At 51.5% G+C, this 25,043-nt stretch overlaps 1 protein-coding gene across 1 annotated transcript; it reads left to right on the top strand.

The window, feature by feature from the left end:
- The first annotated feature begins 11,951 nt into the window (after positions 1 to 11,951).
- On the top strand, positions 11,952 to 23,882 carry mob2a (MOB kinase activator 2a). Its single transcript, XM_047033692.1, has 5 exons — positions 11,952 to 12,197; positions 19,146 to 19,306; positions 20,064 to 20,157; positions 23,019 to 23,143; positions 23,506 to 23,882. Exons 1-5 carry the CDS (start codon positions 12,022 to 12,024, stop codon positions 23,817 to 23,819), a joined length of 870 nt encoding a protein of 289 aa, XP_046889648.1. The 5' UTR covers positions 11,952 to 12,021; the 3' UTR covers positions 23,820 to 23,882.
- The last annotated feature ends 1,161 nt before the right edge of the window (positions 23,883 to 25,043 follow it).

Below are 25,043 nucleotides of genomic sequence, written 5' to 3'. Positions count from 1 at the left end.
GCTGCACGTGAACACCCAAGAACCAGCCAATCAGAATGCCCTGCTAGAGACGCTGTGTGGCTGGTGTTTGTTTTTGACACACCCAGGAGACAGGCTCCTCATTGACCTCAGCTGCTGCAAGACAGGTTAAACAGTAGCCTAGCACTGCAGAGAGCTGGGAATGGGGCAGGGTAGGTAGGAGGAGGGGAGGGGAGGTGGGAGGGTAGGGTAGGGTAGGTCACAGGAGTTGTGAGAGCTTGACAGGTAGTTGTGTTGTGGGTTCTCCCTGTTTGTCTGGAGACAGACTCATCTGACTGGCCGGAGCAGTGTGTTCTCCTGCCTGTGGGCTCAGTGGGGGAACCTAGGCCAGCACCACCAGGTTAGGGTTCTGGACAAGCCCAGATGCCTGTGGCCCTGTGCAGTGTCGAGGGTCACAGCCCTGTGCAGTGTCGAGGGTCACAGCCCTGTGCAGTGTCGAGGGTCACAGCCCTGTGCAGTGTCGAGGGTCACAGCCCTGTGCAGTGTCGAGGGTCACAGCCCTGTGCAGTGTCCAGGGTCACAGCCCTGTGCAGTGTCCAGGGTCACAGCCCTGTGCAGTGTCCAGGGTCACAGCCCTGGCCAGGCTGCAGTGGAGCCTTGTGACACAAACTCACCTGTCCTGTCTGGCTGGCACAGGGGGGTCGAGGGGCTGCTCTAAGGTCTGTGTGTGGGAGATAGTAAGTCCCGTGTGATTGGTCAGTTCAGATGAGGGATTGGACTGCCGACTGTCCTCTCTGTTTTCACAGCTGTGGACTGCAAACCTCTCTGAGCTTGCCATTTACGTAACTGTGATCCACCCCCAGGTGTGTGTGTGTGTGTGTTTAGCCCTCTCTGGGTGCTGGTTCAGGACATGAAGAGGGAGACAGCCTTGAGGTAACCTTACCTCCGCATTTAGTTCTGCATTGTCAGCACACTCGCCTCCATAAAGACGCACTTAGCCCTTTGACACTAATGCAGCTCCATCATTCAGTGGCATCCCAACAGCAGAGTGGAACTAAACAGAGAGTCTTGAACAGAACTCTTATTGTTGTAGACCTGTCCTCGTAACCTGCGTGGGCTGTCGACACAGCATGGGCTGTGGATGTGGCTTGGGAAGGAAGGATAGAGTACAGCACTGCTCTGAGGACAGCAGGAGCTCCACCAACCCTCCCGTCCCCCTACTCCTCCTGCCCTCTGAGGACAGCAGGAGCTCCACCAACCCTCCCCTCCCCCTACTCCTCCTGCCCTCTGAGGACAGCAGGAGCTCCACCAACCCTCCCCTCCCCCTACTCCTCCTGCCCTCTGAGGACAGCAGAAGCTCCACCAACCCTCCCCTCCCCCTACTCCTCCTGCCCTCTGAGGACAGCAGAAGCTCCACCAACCCTCCCCTCCCCCTACTCCTCCTGCCCTCTGAGGACAGCAGGAGCTCCACCAACCCTCCCCTACTCCTCCTGCCCTCTGAGGACCAAGAGGCCTGCTTCAGGGGAGACAGGAAGTGTCTGGGCGCCTCACTTCCTGTTTATGGAGTTTGTCTCAGGCAAGGGTAAAAGGAGGGGGTTGGAGTGAAAGAGAGCGATGATTGTAGACAGTCCTTGAGATTTCTTTGTTATTTCTCTTTTCAATCACTTTCACTTCGCTCCCTCTCTTCTCTACCTCTCTTTGGCTCTCTCTCTCTCTCTCTTGCTCCCTTTCTCCTTTGTCTCTCTCTCCCTCTCTCTGTCTCTCTCCGTCTCACTCTCTCTGTCTCTCTCTCTCTGTCTCTCTCTCCCTCCCCCTCTGTCTCTCTCCCTCTGTCTGAGGGCTGCAGAGCTTGCTAATTGCCTTGGTGCTGCAGTGCGCTTGGCAGCCTTGCCCCCTCATTTCTTTCCATTATCTCTCAGCTGACGTGGATGGGGCAGATACCGAGGGGGGAGGGCAGTTCATGTTGGCATGTTCTGAGAAAGTGACATTCAGTTCTATGCTAGATATTGAAGAGTGATCTGTGTGTGTGTCAGTAGTGTGTGTGTGTGTGTGTGTGTCTGAGCCAGCTGCAGGCCTGCAGGGCTTCCCAGCTGAGGCAGGCTGAGCGCTGGGGTGTTAGCCACCTGGGGGTCACCCTGTGTTACTGCATCAGATGACAGCGCTGGGGTGTTAGCCACCTGGGGGTCACCCTGTGTTACTGCATCAGATGACAGCCTCATCAACACTCCCTCAGGTAGTGAGGTCATCACAGGCCGCTCTCTAGGAAACAGGTGCTCCTGATCAAGCGTGTGTGTGTGTGTGTGTGTGTGCGTGCGTCAAAGGATGTTCAGTGCCCCTCCCACAGTCTTTCTGCCATCTCAAAAGTGTTGTTCTGGAGAAAAACATCTTTCAGCATGTCTGTCTGTATCTCTGCCCCCCCCCCTCTGCCCCTCCGACCCCAAGAATCCATTTGAATCGTGAGGTACTAAAAGATTCCCACCCCTACTAACTCCCGACCTGCCCTGTGTGCTCCTTCCCTGTCTCAGTGCTGCCACCCATGTTTGCATGTAGGTCTGAGTCTGTCTCTGTCTCTGTCTCACTCTCTCTTCTCTCTCTCCCTCCATGTCTCTCTCTCCCTCCCTCCATGTCTCTCTCTCTCTCTCCCTCCATGTCTCTTTCTCTCCCTCTCTCTCCCTCTCTCTCTCTCCCTCCATGTCTCTCTCTCTCTCCCCCTCCATGTCTCTCTCTCTCTCTCCCTCCCTCCATGTCTCTCTCTCTCCCTCTCTCTCTTTCCCTCCATGTCTCTCTCTCTCCCTCTCTCTCTCTCTCTCTGTGTGTGCAGTGTGTCTTTGCTGGGTTAGTCTGGGTCTGAAAGGACTGCTCTGTCCTCTCAGTAGCCCCCACTCCTCCACTCTAAACACACTCCTCTCTCTGCGTCCCTCCACCCTAAACACACTCCTCTCTCTGCGTCCCTCCACCCTAAACACACTCCTCTCTCTGCGTCCCTCCACCCTAAACACACTCCTCTCTCTGCGTCCCTCCACCCTAAACACACTCCTCTCTCTGCGTCCCTCCACCCTAAACACACTCCTCTCTCTGCGTCCCTCCACCCTAAACACACTCCTCTCTCTGCGTCCCTCCATCCTTCACATGCAGCAGTGGTCCACCCAGGAGGACAGAGATCCTCCCTCTCTCCCTCTCTCTCTCTCTCTCTCTCTCTCTCTCTCTCTCTCTCTCTCTCCCTCTCTCCCTATCTCCTCCCCCTTACACCCCTCCCCTTCCTCTCCCTCAGTCTGGTTCTGCCCATTCTTTTTCTCCCCCTTTCACTTCTTGTCTGTCTTCATCTTTACATTGGATTTTTGAAAGCACAGCTGTTCTAAATCTGTTTCTAAATATAGTTGAACCCCCTCCCCCGTGTCTTCATGGAAACTAACCACATTGGGTTTTATAGCCTTCAGAGGAAGTGGGAGGCAGCAGCATACACTGGAGACATGATTTAGGCTTCGGTTTGACTAAAGACAAAAAAGACAACAACAAAAAATTGGCCACTTGTCATTCGGGCAAGTGAGACTGATTTTTGTACTTGTCCAACAGCTAAATGTACTTGTCCAAAACAAAAAAAAAAACCCACACACACACACACACACACACACACACACACACACACACACACACACACACACACACACACACATACACCCTGCATCATCCCTTCTCTGCTCCCCACCCAGTCCTTCATCTCTGACGTACCGGCTCCGAAACAGAAACAGAGAATGGGGAAACTTGGCTTGTACGCAGCGCTTCAGGGTCTAACTACAGACAGATGGAGCAGGGTTATGGGATGGCTCGCTGTGCTGAGCAGGGAATGGATTTACTGGAGAAGGACTTCCGCTTCACTCAGCCCGCAAGGTCGACACTAGCCACAGACCGGAAGGCTGCTCTGCTGGTTTTTCCTTTTCAAATGAGCCAGTAGAAGACCAGGTCCTCCAGCTGTGGACTGCAGTACTGCATCCTGCCCTGTAGGTGGGGGTGTCGCTCATCAGACAAGTTCCATTTGTTTTCTTTTGTTATTCCCTCAGAATAGAGCATTGGTCTCACATGAAGTGTAGTGTTTCAAATCAGACCCAAATGGTTCCAAAAGAAACATCTCTGATCGCTTCCAGACTGGTACTGGTTTTTTGTTGCCGTTCGCCAAATATGTTATCTATTTTTACGTTTGATTGAGAAATGTTCAGTCCTGATATTTGATCTGAGATGGAGGAATGCTTGTGTATCTGTGTGTGTGTGTGTGTGTGTGTGTGTCTACTCGTTGCCAATGTTGTATTTTTCCCCATCTTCCAGGAAAGACTTGTTGTATTTACTTTTAGAAACCCTTCAGAGGACGATGTGCTCTGTGCTCTGGGCCCTGTGCTCTGGTCCCTGTGCTTTGGGCCCTGTGCTCTGGAGCCTGTGCTCTGCTCCCTGTGCTCTGGAGCCTGTGCTCTGGGCCCTGTGCTCTGGAGCCTGTGCTCTGCTCCCTGTGCTCTGGAGCCTGTGCTCTGGTCCCTGTGCTCTGGTCCCTGTGCTCTGGAGCCTGTGCTCTGAAGCCTGTGCTCTGGTCCCTGTGCTCTGGTTCCTGTGCTCTGGGCCCTGTGCTCTGGTCCCTGTGCTCTGGTCCCTGTGCTCTGGAGCCTGTGCTCTGGAGCCTGTGCTCTGGGCCCTGTGCTCTGGAGCCTGTGCTCTGGTCCCTGTGCTCTGGTCCCTGTGCTCTGGTCCCTGTGCTCTGGGCCCTGTGCTCTGGAGCCTGTGCTCTGGTCCCTGTGCTCTGGAGCCTGTGCTCTGGAGCCTGTGCCTGGTCCCTGTGCTCTGGGCCCTGTGCTCTGGTCCCTGTGCTCTGGGCCCTGTGCTCTGGGCCCTGTGCTCTGGTCCCTGTGCTCTGGAGCCTGTGCTCTGGAGCCTGTGCTCTGGTCCCTGTGCTCTGTGCTCTGGGCCCTGTGCTCTGGTCCCTGTGCTCTGGAGCCTGTGCTCTAGAGCCTGTGCTCTGGTCCCTGTGCTCTGGTCCCTGTGCTCTGGGCCCTGTGCTCTGGGCCCTGTGCTCTGGTCCCTGTGCTCTGGGCCCTGTGCTCTGGTCCCTGTGCTCTGGAGCCTGTGCTCTAGAGCCTGTGCTCTGGTCCCTGTGCTCTGGTCCCTGTGTTCTGGGCCCTGTGCTCTGGAGCCTGTGCTCTGGGCCCTGTGCTCTGGTTCCTGTGCTCTGGGCCCTGTGCTCTGGTCCCTGTGCTCTGGAGCCTGTGCTCTGGAGCCTGTGCTCTGGGCCCTGTGCTCTGGTCCCTGTGCTCTGGGCCCTGTGCTCTGGAGCCTGTGCTCTGGGCCCTGTGCTCTGGTCCCTGTGCTCTGGGCCCTGTGCTCTGGAGCCTGTGCTCTGGGCCCTGTGCTCTGGAGCCTGTGCTCTGGGCCCTGTGCTCTGGGCCCTGTGCTCTGGAGCCTGTGCTCTGGAGCCTGTGCTCTGGAGCCTGTGCTCTGGGCCCTGTGCTCTGGAGCCTGTGCTCTGGTCCCTGTGCTCTGGTCCCTGTGCTCTGGGCCCTGTGCTCTGGTCCCTGTGCTCTGGAGCCTGTGCTCTGGAGCCTGTGCTCTGGTCCCTGTGCTCTGGGCCCTGTGCTCTGGTCCCTGTGCTCTGGTCCCTGTGCTCTGGGCCCTGTGCTCTGGGCCCTGTGCTCTGGTCCCTGTGCTCTGGAGCCTGTGCTCTGGAGCCTGTGCTCTGGTCCCTGTGCTCTGTGCTCTGGGCCCTGTGCTCTGGTCCCTGTGCTCTGGAGCCTGTGCTCTAGAGCCTGTGCTCTGGTCCCTGTGCTCTGGTCCCTGTGCTCTGGGCCCTGTGTTCTGGGCCCTGTGCTCTGGTCCCTGTGCTCTGGGCCCTGTGCTCTGGTCCCTGTGCTCTGGAGCCTGTGCTCTGGAGCCTGTGCTCTGGTCCCTGTGCTCTGGTCCCTGTGTTCTGGGCCCTGTGCTCTGGAGCCTGTGCTCTGGGCCCTGTGCTCTGGTTCCTGTGCTCTGGGCCCTGTGCTCTGGAGCCTGTGCTCTGGAGCCTGTGCTCTGGGCCCTGTGCTCTGGAGCCTGTGCTCTGGGCCCTGTGCTCTGGTCCCTGTGCTCTGGGCCCTGTGCTCTGGAGCCTGTGTTCCAGCAGTACAAACATTGTGCTGGACACATTGTGAGGCAACAAGAGAGACTTGTAATGGACTAGCACACTTAGTTTGGTCTTTTTTATTGTTTCATAATGTCTGGACTTCCATCATCATCCCCTTGTGGGTGATGGGTGCTTGACATGCCCCCCCAGAACAGCACGTGGCCTGTTCACACATCCTCCCTCTTGGCTAGTGTTATTTCAGTGTGTTGTTTGGTCTTTGTGCTAACTGGCCACAGGTTAATGTGGCGACATGCAAGCTTGACTGTCTGACGGTGATGCGGCAGTTTTCTGTTACACTAACTTACAGCCCCCCCCCCCCCCCCCCCCCCCCCCCCCAGCAGGTACACAGCACCTGAGCGTAGACTTCAGGGGAGGTTTTGCATACTCCCTGTGGATGATGGGCACTTCTGCAAGGAGTGGCCAGTGCATGTCGTGACAACCTCCCTCATTTCTCCTGCACACTCTCTTCTTCATATCACTCCTCTCCTTATCTCTTGACCATTACAAACGGCTCCTCTCTCTCTTCTCCTCTTTGCTTCTCTTCTTCTTCCTCTTCTCTTTCCAGTCTTCCTCTCATGTGTTTTCTCCTCAATCTGATTAGATGAATGATTCTCATACTACTTCTGCTCTCTCTCTCTCTCTTTCTCTCTCTGTCTCTCTCTCTCTCTCTGTCTTTACTGTTTCCTTTGTTCAGCCTGAGGGAGGGAGGGAGGGAGGGAGGGAGGGCGGGCATGTCTCTACTGGCTCTACTCCCACTGGAATGCAAAGAGAACAGGAGGGAGGGAGGCTAGGTAGAGTGGAGGGAGGGAGGGAGGGAGGGATGGAGGGAGGGAAGGAGGCGAGGGAAGGAGGGAGGCTAGCTTGAGAGGATGGTTGCAGATCCCTCCAGGACAGCACCGTAACTAAGGGTAAAGGGAGAAAAGTCTGGCATTCTAGGTGAAGAGAGAACATGTCTTAGTATGCAAGCTGTGTGTCAACACTGTCCTGCTTGACCTGGTTATCAGCTCCCATCAGACGGGCTCCCCCAGACTTGCAGATTCACGTCTCCAGGTTTAGTTCCCGCACACACGCCGGTCCCATGTGAGCGTGCACAGACACGCTAAGCGATCACGCTGGCATGCCACCATACTCACACACACACACCGACCTGCACACACAGTCTACACAGTAACACACTTGTGTGTTTCCTTGTCTGAGAGGCAGCAGTTTGTCTCTGGGTCAGTGTGCCAGCTCGTGGCTAGGTCGCTGGGTTCCCAGCCCTGATGACCTCTGGGTTCTGCCTTGAAACCACCACCGGCACATCCTCAACTCACTGTTTGTACTGACTAAGGCCTTACATAAACACACTCCACAAAACCTAAACACACAGACACACACAGACACACACAGTCTCCAACTGATGGGTTGCAGGTCTGGCTCAGCTCTGAATCACTCAAACCCTGCCATTGTATTGGTCAGCTGGCCTGTCAATCAGGATGGATTTGTGATACAATTGGCTGGAGGCAGTAGGTTTCCTGGACTGGGTTTAGGCTGTTACCAGGCCTGGGGCATAGCTGCTGTGCAGGGCTGTGAATCATCTGTTGCTGGCAGCTTTTCACTTCTCTTTGTCTCTAATAAAAAGCCTGTCTGTCCACTGTGACTTCAGTGACAACCAGTTGAGCTGGCCAAGACTGAGGGAAGCTGGTCACTAACATGGTCAAACATTGTTTGTAGATTTGTTGGTGAACATTTTGGCATGGGGGGGGGGGGGGGGGGGGGGGGGGTGTAGCTGCATGGGAATTGGGCTTCACCTCGGTTCAGTGTCATGACCTTTACTGTGAGTCAGTCAGAATGCTCTGTTAGTGACGTACAAAGCTAACTTTCTCTGACTTCTTCCTTGGAGGTCATCTGCCTTAGCTGCCGGTTGGGAGTCTGGTGACGTGGCATATTACATCACGTGTCATTTCCTCCTGCAGGAATCTAGCTCTGTCCAATTCATGGCCTTTTCAAACACCAAGGCTTTTCAGGAACTACTTATCACAAGGTTTATATGGACCGAATGTGGTGTTGAATAAGAGTTCTGGAGACATGAGGGGTGTTATTATTAAACCAGAGCTTCTGCTACAGGCTGGTCTGACGCTCATGAACAGTTGCCTGTTCTTCCACACAAGCAAGTCTTACAGTCAAGCATGTTTCTGTGTGTTTGTGTTTAAGTTTAGTGATCGGGTTACGATATTTTGGATTTGAGGTTTAAAGGGAATTTTTAAATACACACACACACACAGATGTGTCAACTTTCCATAAAAGTTAGTCATATCCTGAATGCTCAGAAGTTGAATTTATACTTGAAACTTTTGAGATTCATTGCAAACTTCCTGCTGTTTGTGTGTCATGGTGTTCTGCTGGTCCAGGTGTCAGGTGAGTGATGTCACACTGTGTCATGGTGTTCTGCTGGTCCAGGTGTCAGGTGAGTGATGTCACACTGTGTCATGGTGTTCTGCTGGTCCAGGTGTCAGGTGAGTGATGTCACACTGTGTCATGGTGTTCTGCTGGTCCAGGTGTCAGGTGAGTGATGTCACACTGTTTGTGTGTCATGGTGTTCTGCTGGTCCAGGTGTCAGGTGAGTGATGTCACACTGTTTGTGTGTCATGGTGTTCTGCTGGTCCAGGTGTCAGGTGAGTGATGTCACACTGTGTCATGGTGTTCTGCTGGTCCAGGTGTCAGGTGAGTGATGTCACACTGTGTCATGGTGTTCTGCTGGTCCAGGTGTCAGGTGAGTGATGTCACACTGTGTCATGGTGTTCTGCTGGTCCAGGTGTCAGGTGAGTGATGTCACACTGTGGAGGGAGAGGGCTGTTTGGGACTCGCTGAATAATCATCAGGCGCTTTTTGCCCACCAGACAAAAGAATGCTTCCGCTGGCGTTGCACCAAGCCAGTGTACGCATGAGGACCAGGTGTGGTTTGTACCACGGGTTCCAGGTTGTGTATCACAACATTGCTATTTCTGTCTGTTCCGTGAGTGTGAATTATGGGTTAGGGTTAGGGTTAGGGTTAGGGTTAGTAGGGTTAGGGTTAGGGTTAGGGTTAGGGTTAGGGTTAGGGTTAGGGTTAGTAGGGTTAGGGTTAGGGTTAGGGTTAGTAGGGTTAGGGTTAGGGTTAGTAGGGTTAGGGTTAGGGTTAGGGTTAGGGTTAGGGTTAGGGTTAGGGTTAGTAGAATTATGCACTTCACCTCCCATGTACTGGCATTCTCAGTCAAGGAACGCTCCAGTTTAGGCTAACTGCCACCTGACATTGACATTGTCACGACTTCCATGTTCATAGCAAAGGCAGAGGCCCTGTTCTCGCTTCAGCGAGCCTGAATGCAGCTCCTCTATTTCAGGCCACCGGGCTGATCTAATACTTGGAGGGAAATTAATGGAAAGTCTGCTCAGACTGCCCTCTCCCAGCTCCAGTCTGCTCAGACTGCTCTCTCCCAGCTCCAGTCTGCTCAGACTGCCCTCTCTTAGCTCCAGTCTGCTCAGACTGCCCTCTCCCAGCTCCAGTCTGCTCAGACTGCTCTCTCCCAGCTCCAGTCTGCTCAGACTGCCCTCTCCTCTCCCAGCTCCAGTCTGCTCAGACTGCCCTCTTCTCTCCCAGCTCCAGTCTGCTCAGACTGCCCTCTCCCAGCTCCAGTCTGCTCAGACTGCCCTCTCTTAGCTCCAGTCTGCTCAGACTACCCTCTCCTCTCCCAGCTCCTGTCTGCTCAGACTGCCCTCTCCCAGCTCCAGTCTGCTCAGACTGCCCTCTCCTCTCCCAGCTCCAGTCTGCTCAGACTGCCCTCTCCTCTCCCAGCTCCAGTCTGCTCAGACTGCCCTCTCCCAGCTCCAGTCTGCTCAGACTGCCCTCTCTTAGCTCCAGTCTGCTCAGACTGCCCTCTCCTCTCCCAGCTCCAGTCTGCTCAGACTGCCCTCTCCCAGCTCCAGTCTGCTCAGACTGCCCTCTCCTCTCCCAGCTCCAGTCTGCTCAGACTGCCCTCTTCTCTCCCAGCTCCAGTCTGCTCAGACTGCCCTCTCCCAGCTCCAGTCTGCTCAGACTGCCCTCTCTTCTCCCAGTTCCAGTCTGCTCAGACTGCCCTCTCCCAGCTCCAGTCTGCTCAGACTGCCCTCTCTTAGCTCCAGTCTCCTCAGTCTTAGAAGACAACCTGTCTCAGAGAGACTGCTCTGGTGGATCTGACTTCCTCTCTCCTCTCTCTCCCCCCCTCAGCAAGCCCTGCAGAGGGCCTTGCTACCCCCTGTGTGGTGTAGGGGACCAGTAAAGGGACCATACAGGGGGTTGTACATCAAGCCTCTCTGAACAAACACAGAACCATAGGTACACAGGCACACAAACAAGAATAAGTTCAGACATGCACTGTTTTGATCTTTATCTACTACATTCATTATTGAAATTGTACCTCCACACACACACACACACACACACACACACACACCCACTGACGCTCTCTCTAGGGTCATGCTGGGCTCCAGAGATCCTCTAGATTAGTGTGTCTTTGTGAGTGTCCATGCTACAGCTGGCAGCTGGTATTTCCCCCCAGCTGCTGGTCTCTCTCCCTCACCCCCCTCCCCTCTCCCTCACCCCCCTCCCCTCTCCCTCACCCCCCCTCCCCTCTCCCTGGTCCAGTAGGAGTGGAGGGGGGGAGCTGCTGGTCTCTCTCCCTCACCCCCCTCCCCTCTCCCTCACCCCCCTCCCCTCTCCCTCACCCCCCTCCCCTCTCCCTGGTCCAGTAGGAGTGGAGGGGGGGAGCTGCTGGTCTCTCTCCCTCACCCCCCCCCCCCCCTCTCCCTCACCCCCACCCTCATCACAGAAGAGAGGGAAAATGACTTTGGACATGTTTAGAAGAAGTGAAGCCATGTAACACTAGAGAGACTATAGGAGACCTGTGAATGGAAAGCATGAGCCTTAATGTTATCTTCTCCACGTTCCGTTCCAGTCGTGGGGCGGGCCTTCACAAGTATCCATGACGACTGTACGTTCGTAGTTTAAACGGGTTAACATGGAATGCTGCACTAGCAGTCACCAGGCTTTCACCTAGACTACCTGAGCAACCTGGATGCACACCTGGCCCCTTTACAAGCCCTGTCCGTCTCCACCAAGGCAGGTGTGCTGGTGTGACTCTACATCCTCACCTGAGCTGCTCCAACTCTGATCCTGTGATCTGCTTAAATCAAGCTGCTACTTGCCACCTCTTCCTCCAGCCTCCTCCTGTGGTAACGTAGCGTAGCTCCACGTTAGGGTTACAGTCAAGCCTAGGAATGCTGCTCTGCTGTCCCAACATGCCACCCAGGCCTGCAGCTAGGATCCACTGCAGCTTAAGAGTCACAAATGCAGTCACATTTTAAATTAAAGAGTAGATTTATTGTTTCCTATTAAATTTATGAGGTTCTATTCCGTTTGTAGAGAGATAAAAGAGCCTTGGGCGGTTAAATTAATATATATTTGCTTTATTATGATACATTATAGTCATGGTCATGACTTCAAAGTTTTAAAAAAACACACAGAAAAACGATATATATGCTTTGAAGTCATTAAAACAAAGTGAATAACTTAACACAGTTGGAACTTTCCAACTATAACAAACTCTAACAAACTTAACTAGTACAGTTGTAACAAAGGTATTCTTACTACGTCGACTTTACAACTGTTTGATACGCTTGCTATAATGCAGTTGATTATGACGATACATGTCTACTAGATAATAACTTTGTGGTGCCTCTTTAAGGAAACAAGTCCATGGCGAAAGACGCGCATTTCTCCCTCTGAAACTGCCCCTAATGATAAGATCTCCACGCTGTCTGTTCAGTAACTCTCGCTCTTCTGGTTGGTTCAAAGTGCAGAAAGGGGAGGACGTCTACTCAAGTTTTTTCCCCACCCCCGGGTTTCTTCTGCAGATAGTTTTACTGTCGGGATCTTTATGGTCGAGTCTCAACGGAGAGGAACGTGGAGGAAGACTTTTAGTAAATTTGTGCTCAAAGATATGGTCGGAGATTATTCTTTTTCAGGAGACAGTACGGATATGCACTCTCAAAGAAACGTGAAAAGTGGATTAAGTTGTAAAATGGTACTTCAGGCAGTGGGCAAAGTCTTAAGGTAAATAACAAGTTTGTGTTATTCGTTTGCATTGCTGTTTATCCACCCAACGCCATATTTATCTCAGATCATTCCACACTGTAATTTGACAACGGGCCACCTAAATGCTGCTCCGGACGGTCTGCATGACAGCAGTATGCTCGTGTATATAAGTGGAACTTTCCACGTGACAGAAAGAGAAGCCTCTTGCTCTCTGATTAATGAAGAAAAGAAATTATTTCCCCCAGTGTAGCCAGTTAGTCGGCGGTGTCCCTCACGTGTCATAATATACGAAATATTTTTGTTGCCCATGTGTCAAAAGTCGGACGACTGTAATGGCCACAGTAACGCGAGTTTTATTCGTGTTAAACTGTTGCATTTCTAAATTGATGCATATCAATTGTTGATGGCATGTAGGCCTACTATCTGGTTTTTGGTAGGCTATATCACTGCTGACTCGTGTATTGGGTCCACATGCCTTTCAACGTTACGATCAGTAGGTTTTCCATAAACCAGTTGTCTCCGAGTCTTTAAGAGGACATTGTCGCCACTCTAGCTGTAATTAAAGGCATTATTTGTCTCCCAAGTTCCGGGTCGCAGCAATTCACTGGGTGTTGGTATGTTGTATGACAAAACCTTTTAGTTTCGCTAAGTACCCATCGGCTCGACATCAAGAACAATAGAAATGTGATACGCAACCTTAATTTGGGTATAAATAATGTAATGCTTTATATAGTTTAATATATTTTAATCCTTTAAATTATGGTTATTTAGTATTAAAATCATCCTAATTGATCCTGCTCATGCTACTATTTTCACCTGTCATTTTGCACTGCTTTGCATACCATTTGTTTTGTTATCAACCCAGCATGTTCAAAATGCATGCATAACGTCAGTGTACGGTAGAATATATCAGATATGCAATGTTTGACAAATATATGACCCAACAAGAAGAATGAGCTTTTTGTAAGAAAGTAATAATTATTGTAAGTGTGGAGTGAATTCCTGGGCCCATGGCAACTGTCGACTCCCAGAGAGCTGCCCTGGATGAGCCAGGCTGAAGGTTGGCCTGTCTGCTAGGAGGGCAGCTGGACCTGTTGACACTGAGACACGCACTGAGTGAGAAGCTGGAGGAACACGCCAACCTAGTTGGTTCTCCTACCACAGTCAAGCTTAGCTCGTTTTCTACAGCCAACCCAAATGCCTGAGAATTGTCCTCTTGCCGTCTGTTCAGTATCGTTTTACAGCTCAGAATGTTGACCTTCTCAGGGTTCGTTTACACATGCTTCCACCAGAATGCAGCATCAGGCAGGTGTGTGCTCTGAAGGGCTGTACAGTAGCTGATGCAGATCTTAAGATGGCTAATGACTGGTTGTACTGTACGCCTCTTCATGAGAACCTGACCGTGCTGCTTGAAGTACCACTCCCGTTGTCCTCAGTTAACTAGTAACTAAGTTTGCTTCGTTACTTTGGAAAAGAAAAAAAATCCCCAGAAGGTGACGTTTGAGGAAAAAGACTGAAAGAGGCTTTGTAATTGACACGTTCACAAATGTGCGTAGTGAAAAAATATGTATAAATAATGATCTTATTTCCTGGAAGGCTTAATGGTCGACTGTAGGTGTGTGTGATCATGGGTAACCACAGCCAGGTAGAGGAGCCAGGTGCTTCTACTGCTTGTGAGGAAACAGTGAGGAGACAGTGAGGAGATGGACCTGGGTCCTGATGAAAACCCTTCATGTCCTTTCCCCACTACACCCACACCTGATCTCATCAGTCCAGAGGGATTCTGTCCCAACATCCCTTTGTCACCAGTCCATGTCACATCAGTGATCAGAGATTAGGACATGAGATATTTGTCTCTCCAGACTCCCTTTCTGTCTCACCGCCCAGATTGGGCCTGGTCTCCCCTTATCCCCCCTGTGTTGTCATGTTCATCAGCCTACATTAGAGACGGCAAAGACTCAACTGGAGCCATTCAGCCCATCCTTATTTGGAGCCTGGAGTCTAGAAAAATCTAGAAGGAGCTTGTCCAGACCAGATCGAAGTCTTCCGTTTTCGGTCCGTCTTCTGAGTCTGGGGTTCAGGTTGTATTGGGCTCTCTGAGGTCTGGAGTCTGGGGTTCAGGGTGTAGTGGGCTCTCTGAGGCCTGGCACGGCTGCCATGGTTTCACTTGGTCTGTCTGAGCCAGCCGGTCCCGTCTGTGGTTTTTCGGGGAAAAGAGCCATTAAGACTGGATGCTCAGTTTGAGGCCTGAAATAGATGTGTGGACCAGAACAGGAAGTCATCGGCCTGGCGTCTGCTCCGGCTGAAAGGAACACTGTTATCAGGATGGCCAAAGTCCCTGATATTGATGCTATTCCAGTTCTGTTGAGCCATTCTAATGGTCCCAGAGCAAAATTCACAAGGGGAGCAAGGAGCCCTCTGATGGTGCGTATATCCAGAATCTGATAACTCTTTGTAACGTGGGGTCAGATGGCTGAGCGGTTAGGGGGTCGGGCTGTTAATCAGAAGGTTGCCGGTTCGTCGGTTGTGAAAAATGTTGGGCTTGGCTGGAACCAGTTGCCGAGGGGGGAATAGTCAATACATGGCTGAGAGGAGGACAGGATACACCAAATGCAGTCAGATGACATAATGAAGCCTAATACGAAGCAGGAATCTGAAGTCTGTATCCAGGCCTGTAAAACGACAGCTCGTGCGTCAGTCTTGGTGGACTTCGTGCGTCCGTGAGTGTTGAGGCGATAACTAATTGTGTTGTTGGCATGGACTGTAGTCCGCCTTAGTTTCAGGTTTGCCTTCTTTTGAAGCTAAACCGTTGCTAATTAGGGGGTCTTTTCTGATAACTGAATCTAAAGGTGTGGGCATGAGCTAAACCCCAGGCTGGCACCGGTCTCCACACTTTCCTTTAGTGGAATCGTTCAGTTTATGAGAAGCAGGTTTTTTCTGGTAAAAGAATGTTCTGGACCTGAAAGTAGCTAGGCTCTGGCCTCACTGGACAGGGATCTATTTTGGAACTTGTGTGAATTCAGCATTCAGAAGTCATGGCATGCAGGCAGTTTGTACATTCAGTAGAACACTATTTATCACTGTAACATACTGTCAGTAATCCACTATAGGTCTCAACGTGACTGTAAACAGTTTAGCACTTCTCAGAAGAAGCCAGGCAGTCAGGATAGGTATAACCTGAGGGTTGTTGACCGTGGGTTGGCTAGGAATGATCTGTTGGCCTGTCTCTGAAAACACATTGACGACGCTCTCTCTTACTCATCTCTTACCTTCTCTCCACTCACCTGTTCAAATAGAACTTGTATCTAGTCAGAAGCCTTAGGCCATTCTAACATCCCCCCCTTTCAATTTCTCCCTGCTCTCTCCCTTCACAGTTCTCTGTTTACCCATCCATTACTCTCCTCTCTTCGCCTTCTCTGCATTTTCATTATTTATCAATCCTTCTTTCTCTTTCTCTCGCTGTCTCTATTCTCTCCAGTTCCCTCATATCTCTCTTTATCTCTCTGTCTGGCTCCCTCCCTTCTCTCTCTCTTAAAGGGAGCAACATGCGGTTGGGTGCTGCAAGCTGCATGTTCTGTCATGAGGAAGAGCTTACTAGGCACTGGCCTCATCTACAGATCATCAACACACAGCTTTTCAAAGGCTTCTAAAAGCCCTGTTATAAACCAGGGGGCTCCTGTGAAAGTTTGAAATCATTTCCTTTGGAAAACATTGTTTGACTTTGCCATTTTCTCTCTCTGTCTTTCTGTGTGCTGTCATAATTTTCCACATGACGTAAAACATTTGTGTGGTGTAATGAGGAGAATTCTGGAGCCAATAGTTTATTTTGGGATTAGGAAAATGTCCTCTATGCCAACCCCCTCCCCTTAAACACGCACACGCACACGCACACACACACACACACACACACACACACACACACTGCTTGCTCTTGGTAAAGTTCTCTCCGGCAGCGTCGTTGCCATAAAAGGCAGTGTTCACCTCCTTGCCAGACCAGGGAGGGTCAGCAGCCTGGATCAGCCCCACGTCTCTGGGCTCGGACTGGAGGGGCGCAGCCTGTCTGGCACCAGGACCAAGTCAGCCATGACACAGAGCCAGAGCCAAGGGACCTGGTCCAGCCCTGTCTAGCCAGCGGAGCGTTTCAACGCTCTGTGTACTCAGAGCCTTGGTGTCGAGGGGTTTTGAAGTCGCTGCATGAATTCCTGAGAGAAGCCCAGACAAGACAGAACATGCACAGGGCCTGTCCTGGTCTGTGCTGCGTGGGCCACTTTGATCAATAACTAAACATACTTGAGGGGCCAGTGCCATACTTAAAACACAGACATGTCAATCAACCACATGAGTGCTGTCTTTCAGGATTCAGTTTCTAAAGTTGTTAAGTAGAATAAACAACTAAAATGGCAAAGTAAGAAGTAGTTGAGGTTGTGTGGTGAAGTGGCTCTGCTGTAGGGTGATGTGGAGGTCAGTTCTGGAGCCACCAGCAGACTGACCCTCCAGCTGCCCAGGTCAGTCTGTCAGCTAGCGCCTACAGGGTCTATCAGACCTCTCCCTTTCACTCTCTTCAGCCACGACTCTTCTACCACTCTCTCACTTTCTCTCCCTCCCCGTGACTAAACCCCCCCCCCCCCCCCACACACACACACACACACACACACTCCCCTTATTGCCCTGCCAGCTGGACACAACAGCTGTGTCACAAGATCCTCATCCGGCTGCAGAAGACACAGAGAGAGAACAGGGCAGTTCCCCCCCGATCAGGTGTTTTTGTCTTAACGGTGATCTGCAAGTTTTGACAATTGCGCAGGCATCCTCGCAGCTCTCTCATGCCTGGCGTTGCAGAAACAGCAGCTAGCTGTAACACACACGGCAGCTAGTTGTAACACACGGCAGCTAGCTGTAACACACACGGCAGCTAGCTGTAACACACACGGCAGCTAGCTGTAACACACACGGCAGCTAGCTGTAACACACACGGCAGCTAGCTGTAACACACGGCAGCTAGCTGTAACACGGCAGCTAGCTGTAACACACGGCAGCTAGCTGTAACACGGCAGCTAGCTGTAACACGGCAGCTAGCTGTAACACGGCAGCTAGCTGTAACACACGGCAGCTAGCTGTAACACACGGCAGCTAGCTGTAACACGGCAGCTAGCTGTAACACACGGCAGCTAGCTGTAACACGGCAGCTAGCTGTAACACACGGTAGCCTCAACGCACCACAGTCCTGTCATGTGTTTCCACAAGTGTTTATTAGTTCCCATGGATATCTGCTGGTCCTAAGTCAACTCTTTTCATTCTGTTCACTGTCTTTCTCCCTCCGCACCCTCTACCTCCCTCCTCCCTCCCTGTTTGGGGGGTTGGCCTGAGTATGAAGACAGCTTGTGTGCCCCTCTCTCTGGAGGACTCAGTTCTGGGTGTTGGCTCCTGGAGAAAAAAAGGCCCCTGTGTTTATTATGCTCCAGCCTCCCCCCGCCTCCCCTCCCCCCGCCCCCCTCATCAGAGTCACGGCTGTGTTTCCCCTGGTTGTGGTCAGAGGCGGCTTCCAGGAACTAGGATCTGGAAGTGAGCTCGGGAAGGGAAGGGAAAGGTGAGGGCCAAGAGCACAGAGTGCGGAGGACATTGTGTTCAGACAGGAGGGGTGTGGAGCAAGAGGGAGGCCAGGGACGGCGGAAATAAGGGTCAACAAAGGCACAGTAGATTCAGGGAGCAAACCAACTCTGTCCTCAAACAAACCCAATCCCTGGTTGCCTGGCAAGAAGAAGAGAGGAGCTGAAATGGAGATGGAGAAAGAGAAAGAGCAGGGGGTAGGAGAGATGGAGGGAGCTGTTAGTGGAGTAGCAGGCCCTCGTGAGAATACTAATCAGGATGTATCTGTTCCCAGATAGGGAACTGAACCCTTGTGTGGTAGTTTGATCTACGATAGTTAAACTGCCCTCTGTTTAGTGACCGCAGACAGACAGGCAGGCAGGCAGACAGGCCAGACGATCCAGGCCAAGCATGTGTTCGGCATGTCTGCTCCTGTCAGAACTCGCCTCACTGGTTAATATTAACCTGTTTGCCCTTTGACCCCCCTCTCCCTCCCCCCTTCGGTGTGTATCAGTGAACACTCTGTAGGTGGGGGGAGGAGGAGCCCTGGAAGTGTCACGGTGGTGTGACATGACAGTAGTATGCTAGAAGTAGCAGGACAAGGTTCCCTGGAGGACAGGCTGTCTGCGTGCTAACTGGCCTCAGCAGGTCAGGGATCCCATACTGGAACAGCAGGTCCTCTGTAGCTACCTGGAACAGCAGGTCCTCTATAGCTACCTGGAACAGCAGGTCCTCTATAGCTACCTGGAACAGCAGGTCCTCTATAGCTACATGGAACAGCAGGTCCTCTATAGCTACCTGGAACAGCAGGTCCTCTATAGCTACATGGAACAGCAGGTCCTCTATAGCTACCTGGAACAGCAGGTCCTCTATAGCTACCTGGAACAGCAGGTCCTCTATAGCTACATGGAACAGCTGGTCCTCTATAGCTACCTGGAACAGCAGGTCCTCTATAGCTACATGGAACAGCAGGTCCTCTATAGCTAAATGGAACAGCAGGTCCTCTATAGCTACATGGAACAGCAGGTCCTCTATAGCTACCTGGAACAGCAGGTCCTCTATAGCTACATGGATTAGCGTCCTTTTTAACCATGCGGCCGGGGAGACTAACAAACGTCACTGTGTGTGTGTGTAGCCTGGGCCAAGTTTGGCAAACAAATCCATAGTATAAGGATATGTTTTGGTTTCACGTGTTCTTCTCATTTAAGCAGCGCTTCGTCATGTTTCTTCTTCCCCTGTATCTCTAACCCCTTCTCTTCCTGTTTCCTGTATCTGTAACCCCGCCCCTTCTCTTGCTGTTTCCTTTATCTGTAACCCCGCCCCTTCTCTTCCTGTTTCCTGTATCTCTAACCCCGCCCCTTCTCTTCCTGTTTCCTGCAGGAAGTCCAAGACGAAGCCCAATGGGAAGAAGGCCCCTGCAGAGGAGAAGAAGCAGTACCTGGAGCTGGAGTTCACCAAAGTACGCGTCGTCGACTTCGACCTCAAAGAGCTGGTGGTCCTGCCCAGAGAGATCGACCTGAACGAATGGCTCGCCAGCAACAGTGAGTGAACCACACTAAGAGATGGTGGTTAGAATGATTCACTCTGCTAAAAAGGATTGAGTAACACCCTCAATTGGCAGTAGTTTTACAAAGCAGCTAGCGAATACATTTTACTTCACTTTCAATCCTGGTGGCAGAAAGTTTCTAGCCTGACCAAACAAAACACTGTAGTGTCGTAGCACAGTGGGATGTCAGTATCATAAAGTAACTCAGTATCATATAGTAACTCAGTATCATATAGTAACTCAGTATCATATAGTAACACAGTGTAACAGTGCAACACAGTAATAGTATGGTTGTAAGGTTTATTGAGTCTCTCTGGTCTTGTAAGGGATCTGGCGCCTGCAGCCAGGTGATTGGAGGAGGCTGGATGCTCCGCCTTCAGGGGCTGTTAAAACAGTCTTACGTAAAAACAGATGGGCAGAGTTCTTGCCAGTGAATGCATTTTTTGGCATGAAATCTGCTGTTATACAATCCTGCCCGTATCAACTTGTATCTAGCACTTATCTAGCTTGTGTTATCAATACAAAAACGGCTCTAGTTTTATCAGTGTCTGTTTTGAAACAACTGAATGGAATGAACTCTGCCGTGTGCACTTCATGTGCGAACGTGTTTGTCTGAAGGGAGCCTGCTATGCACCCAGATTCAACTCCTGATCGACTGTCAAACAGGACTAGTACAGTATTCAACATGTTGAATATTAGGACATTTTACTGTCTGGAGTTTCTGGGTACTGACTTCCTCTCCTTTCCCCCAGCAACCACCTTCTTCAATCTTATAAACCTGCAGTACAGCACCATCTCAGAGTTCTGCACTGGGGAGACATGTCAAGCCATGACCGCCTGCAGCACGTAAGTCACCTCCACTGATGTCCACATCGTTTATTAATCACTGCTCCGGCGCACCTCATTGGTTTATTTATCAGCAGTCCAGCATCTCATTGGTTAATTCATCAACGATTCTTGCAGGCAGCAAAAGAAACCTGCTGATAGCAGGCTTGATCTCCCTCTTCTCTCTTTGCTTTTGTTTATTTGCACGGTCACTCCCTCCGTAACTGTGGTGTGCAGTGGAGCGGTCCTGAAGTGAAGAAGAATCTAGGCTAATGCTAGTTTGGGAATGTTCAGAATGCTGCAAGCGTTCTTCAACAGCAGTAGCTGAGCTTAGTGTTTGAGATGTGGAACGTTCCCAGGTCACTGTACTTTGAACCAAACTAGGAACCCTTGAATGGTTTAACCCTCCAGATTCAAACACAAGAAGATTGGCAGTCCCTTAAACACCCCCAAACTGGGACTTTGGTAGATAGTGTTGTGGAAGGAAGCTGTTCCACTCAGGCCTTGGTTATAAAGGACAGCTGTTGTGTGTGTGTGTGTGTGTGTGTGTGTGCTGTCTGGTCTGGAGTTAGCCAGGGCAACCCAAGCTGTTGTAAAAGACTACTGAAAACAGCCATAACATGGATGCCTATTGAGGCCATGCGAGCAGAGAAGAAGGTTAGTAGCTGTAAGGATTTACCTGTTTGCCCCGTCAGGGCAGGTGTGTCCTTCCTTGAGCTTGTGCTTGTGTGTACTGGGGGGGCAGGTATAACCTGACTGCCCACACTCTGAAACCTACACACACACACACACCCTTCCACGCCTGCCTCCTGAGCAGACACACATGAAGCGCACACACACACACACCCTTCCACGCCTGCCTCCTGAGCAGACACACATGAAGCACACACACACGTTGACATGACAAAGTGGAAGGAGGACAAACGATGGAGGTTCTGAAGTGACTCAGATTTGACACACGTTTATCTTCAGGTCATAAACCTTTGAAACATTCCTTCTGGGTTTTTCCGCTGGTTGTCACCTCAACCTATCGTGGGACAGGCAGAGCTACAAGACTGGTTTTTCCGAGGCATGGGCCTCCTTTTAAAAGATGATGAACGCCTTGATGTTACCTCTGGTTAAACAGACAGGATGAGTATGTAACAGCCTATGTAATGCTGTCACTTAGCGAGCTACAGGAAGAACACCTTTGTCTTTTGACTGTCGTCTGTGTGGAGATGGCGGTCAACAGTCTGTGCTGTGGTCTGTGGTGTCGCCATGACGGCTGTACCCCTCCCCCCTTACCCCTTCCCTTTCTAGGGGCTGAACTGAGGCTCAGTCTCTACGTCAATACCCCCTGCCCCAGGCACCGTTCACAAACCTATTTTGGGCAGAAAAGTTTCCATAAGCTTTGAGACTGGGTCCATTTGGTTGTATTTAAACCCACTGTGTGTGCGTGTGTGTGTGTGTGTGTGTGTGTGTACACATGCTTAACTGGGCCCATGCGGGCGGGTGTGTATGCATGTTTCAGTCAGTCCTTTATTCAGTGTTTCCAGAGGGTGGATACCTGTGTTTTTCTGGTTTAGTAAGTGTTCCATTCCCAGCGCTGCACGTAGCCCCCGCACACACGCACGCACACACACACACACGCAGTCTCCATTGTGCATTGTTGATTATTCATCAGTGACCTGGTCTAGTGGTCAGTGGGTCTCTCCTGCAGGGTCAGTTATATAGACATGCTACATTCCACAGGATTTGTAATGTCTACCTCTTAACCAGACCCAAACCAGGAATGCTTCCTAGTACAGCCAGTCTTGCACCATCACTCCCTCCCACACCTCTCTGAGTTGGGTTCCTCCTGTAGGCACGCTCCGTGTCCCAACAGTCAGTGCCTGCCTCCCTGTTGTTGAGGCGTCTGTTGAGATGTTGGAAGCAGTCTCGCTGGTGATGGTTTGGTGGGGATGTTAGCAGGCACGGCCTCACAGGCTCTAGAAGATGCCCAGTCAGCTGTGTAACTTGGCTCATTTGAAGCTTTGCCGACTAGACAACTACCCCCCCTCACACACACACACACTCACATACTGATTATTAAACTTGTCAGCTCTCAGAACCAGCTAGCCTCATTAGGTAATGGCTGCTTCCTCGGTCCTAACCTTCTCTTATGTATCTTTAGCCGTCCTGCTAGCATAGCGTAGCCCAGCATAGCGTAGCCCAGCATAGCGTAGCCCAGCACTGCTTGACCCTGCATATGGAGCATTGTTTGGAGGCATGCTGTTTGACCTTGCTAACTGAGATAGCCTGCTGCTAGCCCTGCAGGGCGGCTTTCTGTTACACAGGGTGTCTTAAGTGGGTCACCCCTCCGGAAATGTTTGGCCATGATGGCGACCAGGGGATCAGTGTCACATTTCTCCCAGACTGCAAGAAGCAATGGCCAATCAGCACATGACAGGGCCAGGGGAGGGGGGGGGGGGGGGCGGGGGGGGGGGGGGGGGGGTATGTAAACATATCTATGTTAGGAGGAGATGGAAGTGGAAGTCCCCATCCTGGAATGTTAGTCATTCATCAGTCTGGTATCAGACGTCAGGGTCTGTCTGCAATGAGGAAATACTGTGTCTGTTGAGGCCTCAGGTTGTCAACTGTCTTCATATCCTCACTCTCAGCAACGGGAAGTAAACGACTTACCTGAACACACACTTACCTGGAATGTGTTTTGAAGTGAGGAACTTCAGTAACCTTTCCAAGTAACATTCACTGTATGTTCCGTGGAAGCCAGGTGAATGTTAGGAGGCATCATCACTGCCTGGATCTTGTGTATTGAGTCATTACATTACCAAACAAAAGCTGACATTGTCCCTGTTACATGTAAATGGCAACAGTAGAACCAATGCTCTCTTTCCTTCTAGAATATACTACTGGTATGACGAAAGGGGGAAGAAGACCAAGTGCACAGCTCCGCAGTACGTGGACTTCGTCATGAGTCTAGTGCAGAAACTGGTTACAGATGAGGACATCTTTCCCACAAAATACGGTGAGTTGCTGTTGTCCTCAGGCCTGCAGCGCCTCTATGTGGCCTGGCTGAGGTACTGCAGTCATCTGGATGGATGCTGTGCAGCAGCTGTTACTGACCTGTAGCGCCTGTGTCGAAAACTCTAGTTCTGTGGGTCTACAGGATTTAGCTTCAAACCCAATACCAAGACATCATTCGAAAGTAGTCATTCAGGAATGCTATTTCCCATCTCGGTAAAGCAAATAAACGTATTTCTCAGCAGGGCAAAGAATCTATAGAAGCATGTTGAGGTATGTTTCTGTTGAAAGGGTCACTGTTCTTAGGCATACAACGTGATTAGTAACCCCTCCTTTCCTCCTCCTCTTCCTCTTCTGTTGGTGCAGGCAAAGAGTTCCCCAACTCATTTGATTCTTTGATAAAGAAGATCTGCCGGTTCCTGTTCCACGTGCTGGCTCATCTGTACTGGGCCCACTTTAAGGAGACGGTGTCCCTGGACCTCCAAGGACACTTGAACACTCTCTATGCACATTTCATTGTTTTCGTACGGGAATTCAACCTGGTGGACCCCAAGGAGACCTGTATCATGGACGACCTGTCCGAGGTCCTGTGTGCCCCCGCCCCGCCCCCACCCCCGGCCCCCTCCAGCCCCCCTTCGTCCCCATCCCCTTCCCCACAGAACCATGTGACGGAGAGATGAGCAGGGTGTGACATGAGGAACCATGACTGGAGAAGATGGAAGATGAGATGGAGGAACAGCGGCTTGCCCCCCCCCCCTTCCTCAGCCCCCCAGCGGCAGCAGGACTTACAGACCTTCTACTACCCTTATATTTCGCTACCACGACACCAACCAACCAACCAGCCGAAAGGAAGGGGGGGATGGGTTTGGGGGGGATGGGGATGGGTTGGGGGAGTAGCGGGGGGTAGCGGGAGGGGTTTGTTACGCCAGCAGGAATTGGTGTGAGCGTTCCTCACAGGGGCAAATCCCTCCCTCCTTCTCTGCAATTTAAATTAGGAACAAACAATGTGTATGTTTTATTTTAATATCCATTTTGTTTTATTTTTTATAAAATAAAATAACTTTTTTTTTTTTTTTTTTTCTCTTGGGGACAGTGTGTGTTCTGGCCCCTCCCCCCCCTCCCCCCCTCCCCCCCCCTCCCCCCCCTCCCTGCCCTACCTGGCAGACAGCTCCAGGGATCTGCTTTGCTTCAACATCCTATTGTACAGTGTTGTTAATGTGAGGAGAGAAGGCATCTCTTATCCTGTGGGCTCTTCGCTGTCCCGTACCGGTGGGCGGGCTGCAGGTGGATGGTCACTACGCTGGCCAGTAGGAAGCCATGTTACTGCCTGGTGGGCTGATACCAGCCAATCACTGTTTGGGTTGTTTATCTGGGGATGATTTAAAACGCTTCCTACTCAGGAACTGAGGAAAACATGTCACTGCTGCCAGGGAGAAATACTTGCTCTCCTTTTCTCTCCATAATCCTGCCCCTCAGTCCTTTCCGCCTCCATATTACTGTTGTCATTCTTGTATAACTAGTCACACGATCACCTGGTATGTCCCGATCCACATATAGGGGGCAGTATAAAGACTGTATATGAGATATTTAATCTGACCAGACCCGCTACTCTGAGACAGACTGGAGCTTGACGTGGGGGGGGGGGGGCCTCCACCCCTTCCAGCAGCACAGGAGAAGGACAAAGACATTGGCAATGTCTGCAGGCCTGGGGGGGGGGGTGGAAGGTGTGTGTATGGGGGGTGGGGAAGGTGTGTGTGTATGGGGAGGGGGGGGGGGGGGATGTGTGTATGGGGAGGGGGGGGGGATGTGTGTATGGGGGGTGGGGGGTGGGCTGCTCGCGTCATGTAATCCCTCAGTCTCAACCCTCTGATCGGAGGGAAACAGTGTTCTCTCTTTTTCCCCTT

Source organism: Hypomesus transpacificus, chromosome 14 (genome assembly GCF_021917145.1).
Source record: "Hypomesus transpacificus isolate Combined female chromosome 14, fHypTra1, whole genome shotgun sequence".
Lineage (NCBI taxonomy): Eukaryota > Metazoa > Chordata > Actinopteri > Osmeriformes > Osmeridae > Hypomesus > Hypomesus transpacificus.
The sequence above is the reverse complement of the archived record's forward strand: the minus strand, read 5'-3'. Positions and strand labels throughout refer to the sequence as shown.

Excerpts from the sequence above, each read along its gene's own strand:
- mob2a (XM_047033692.1), top strand. The coding sequence starts at position 12,022 with ATGGTCGAGTCTCAACGGAGAGGAACGTGGAGGAAGACTTTTAGTAAA. Across the intron at positions 20,158-23,018 it reads GCCATGACCGCCTGCAGCAC|AATATACTACTGGTATGACG; the intron begins GTAAGTCACCTC and ends CTTTCCTTCTAG. Across the intron at positions 23,144-23,505 it reads CATCTTTCCCACAAAATACG|GCAAAGAGTTCCCCAACTCA; the intron begins GTGAGTTGCTGT and ends CTGTTGGTGCAG.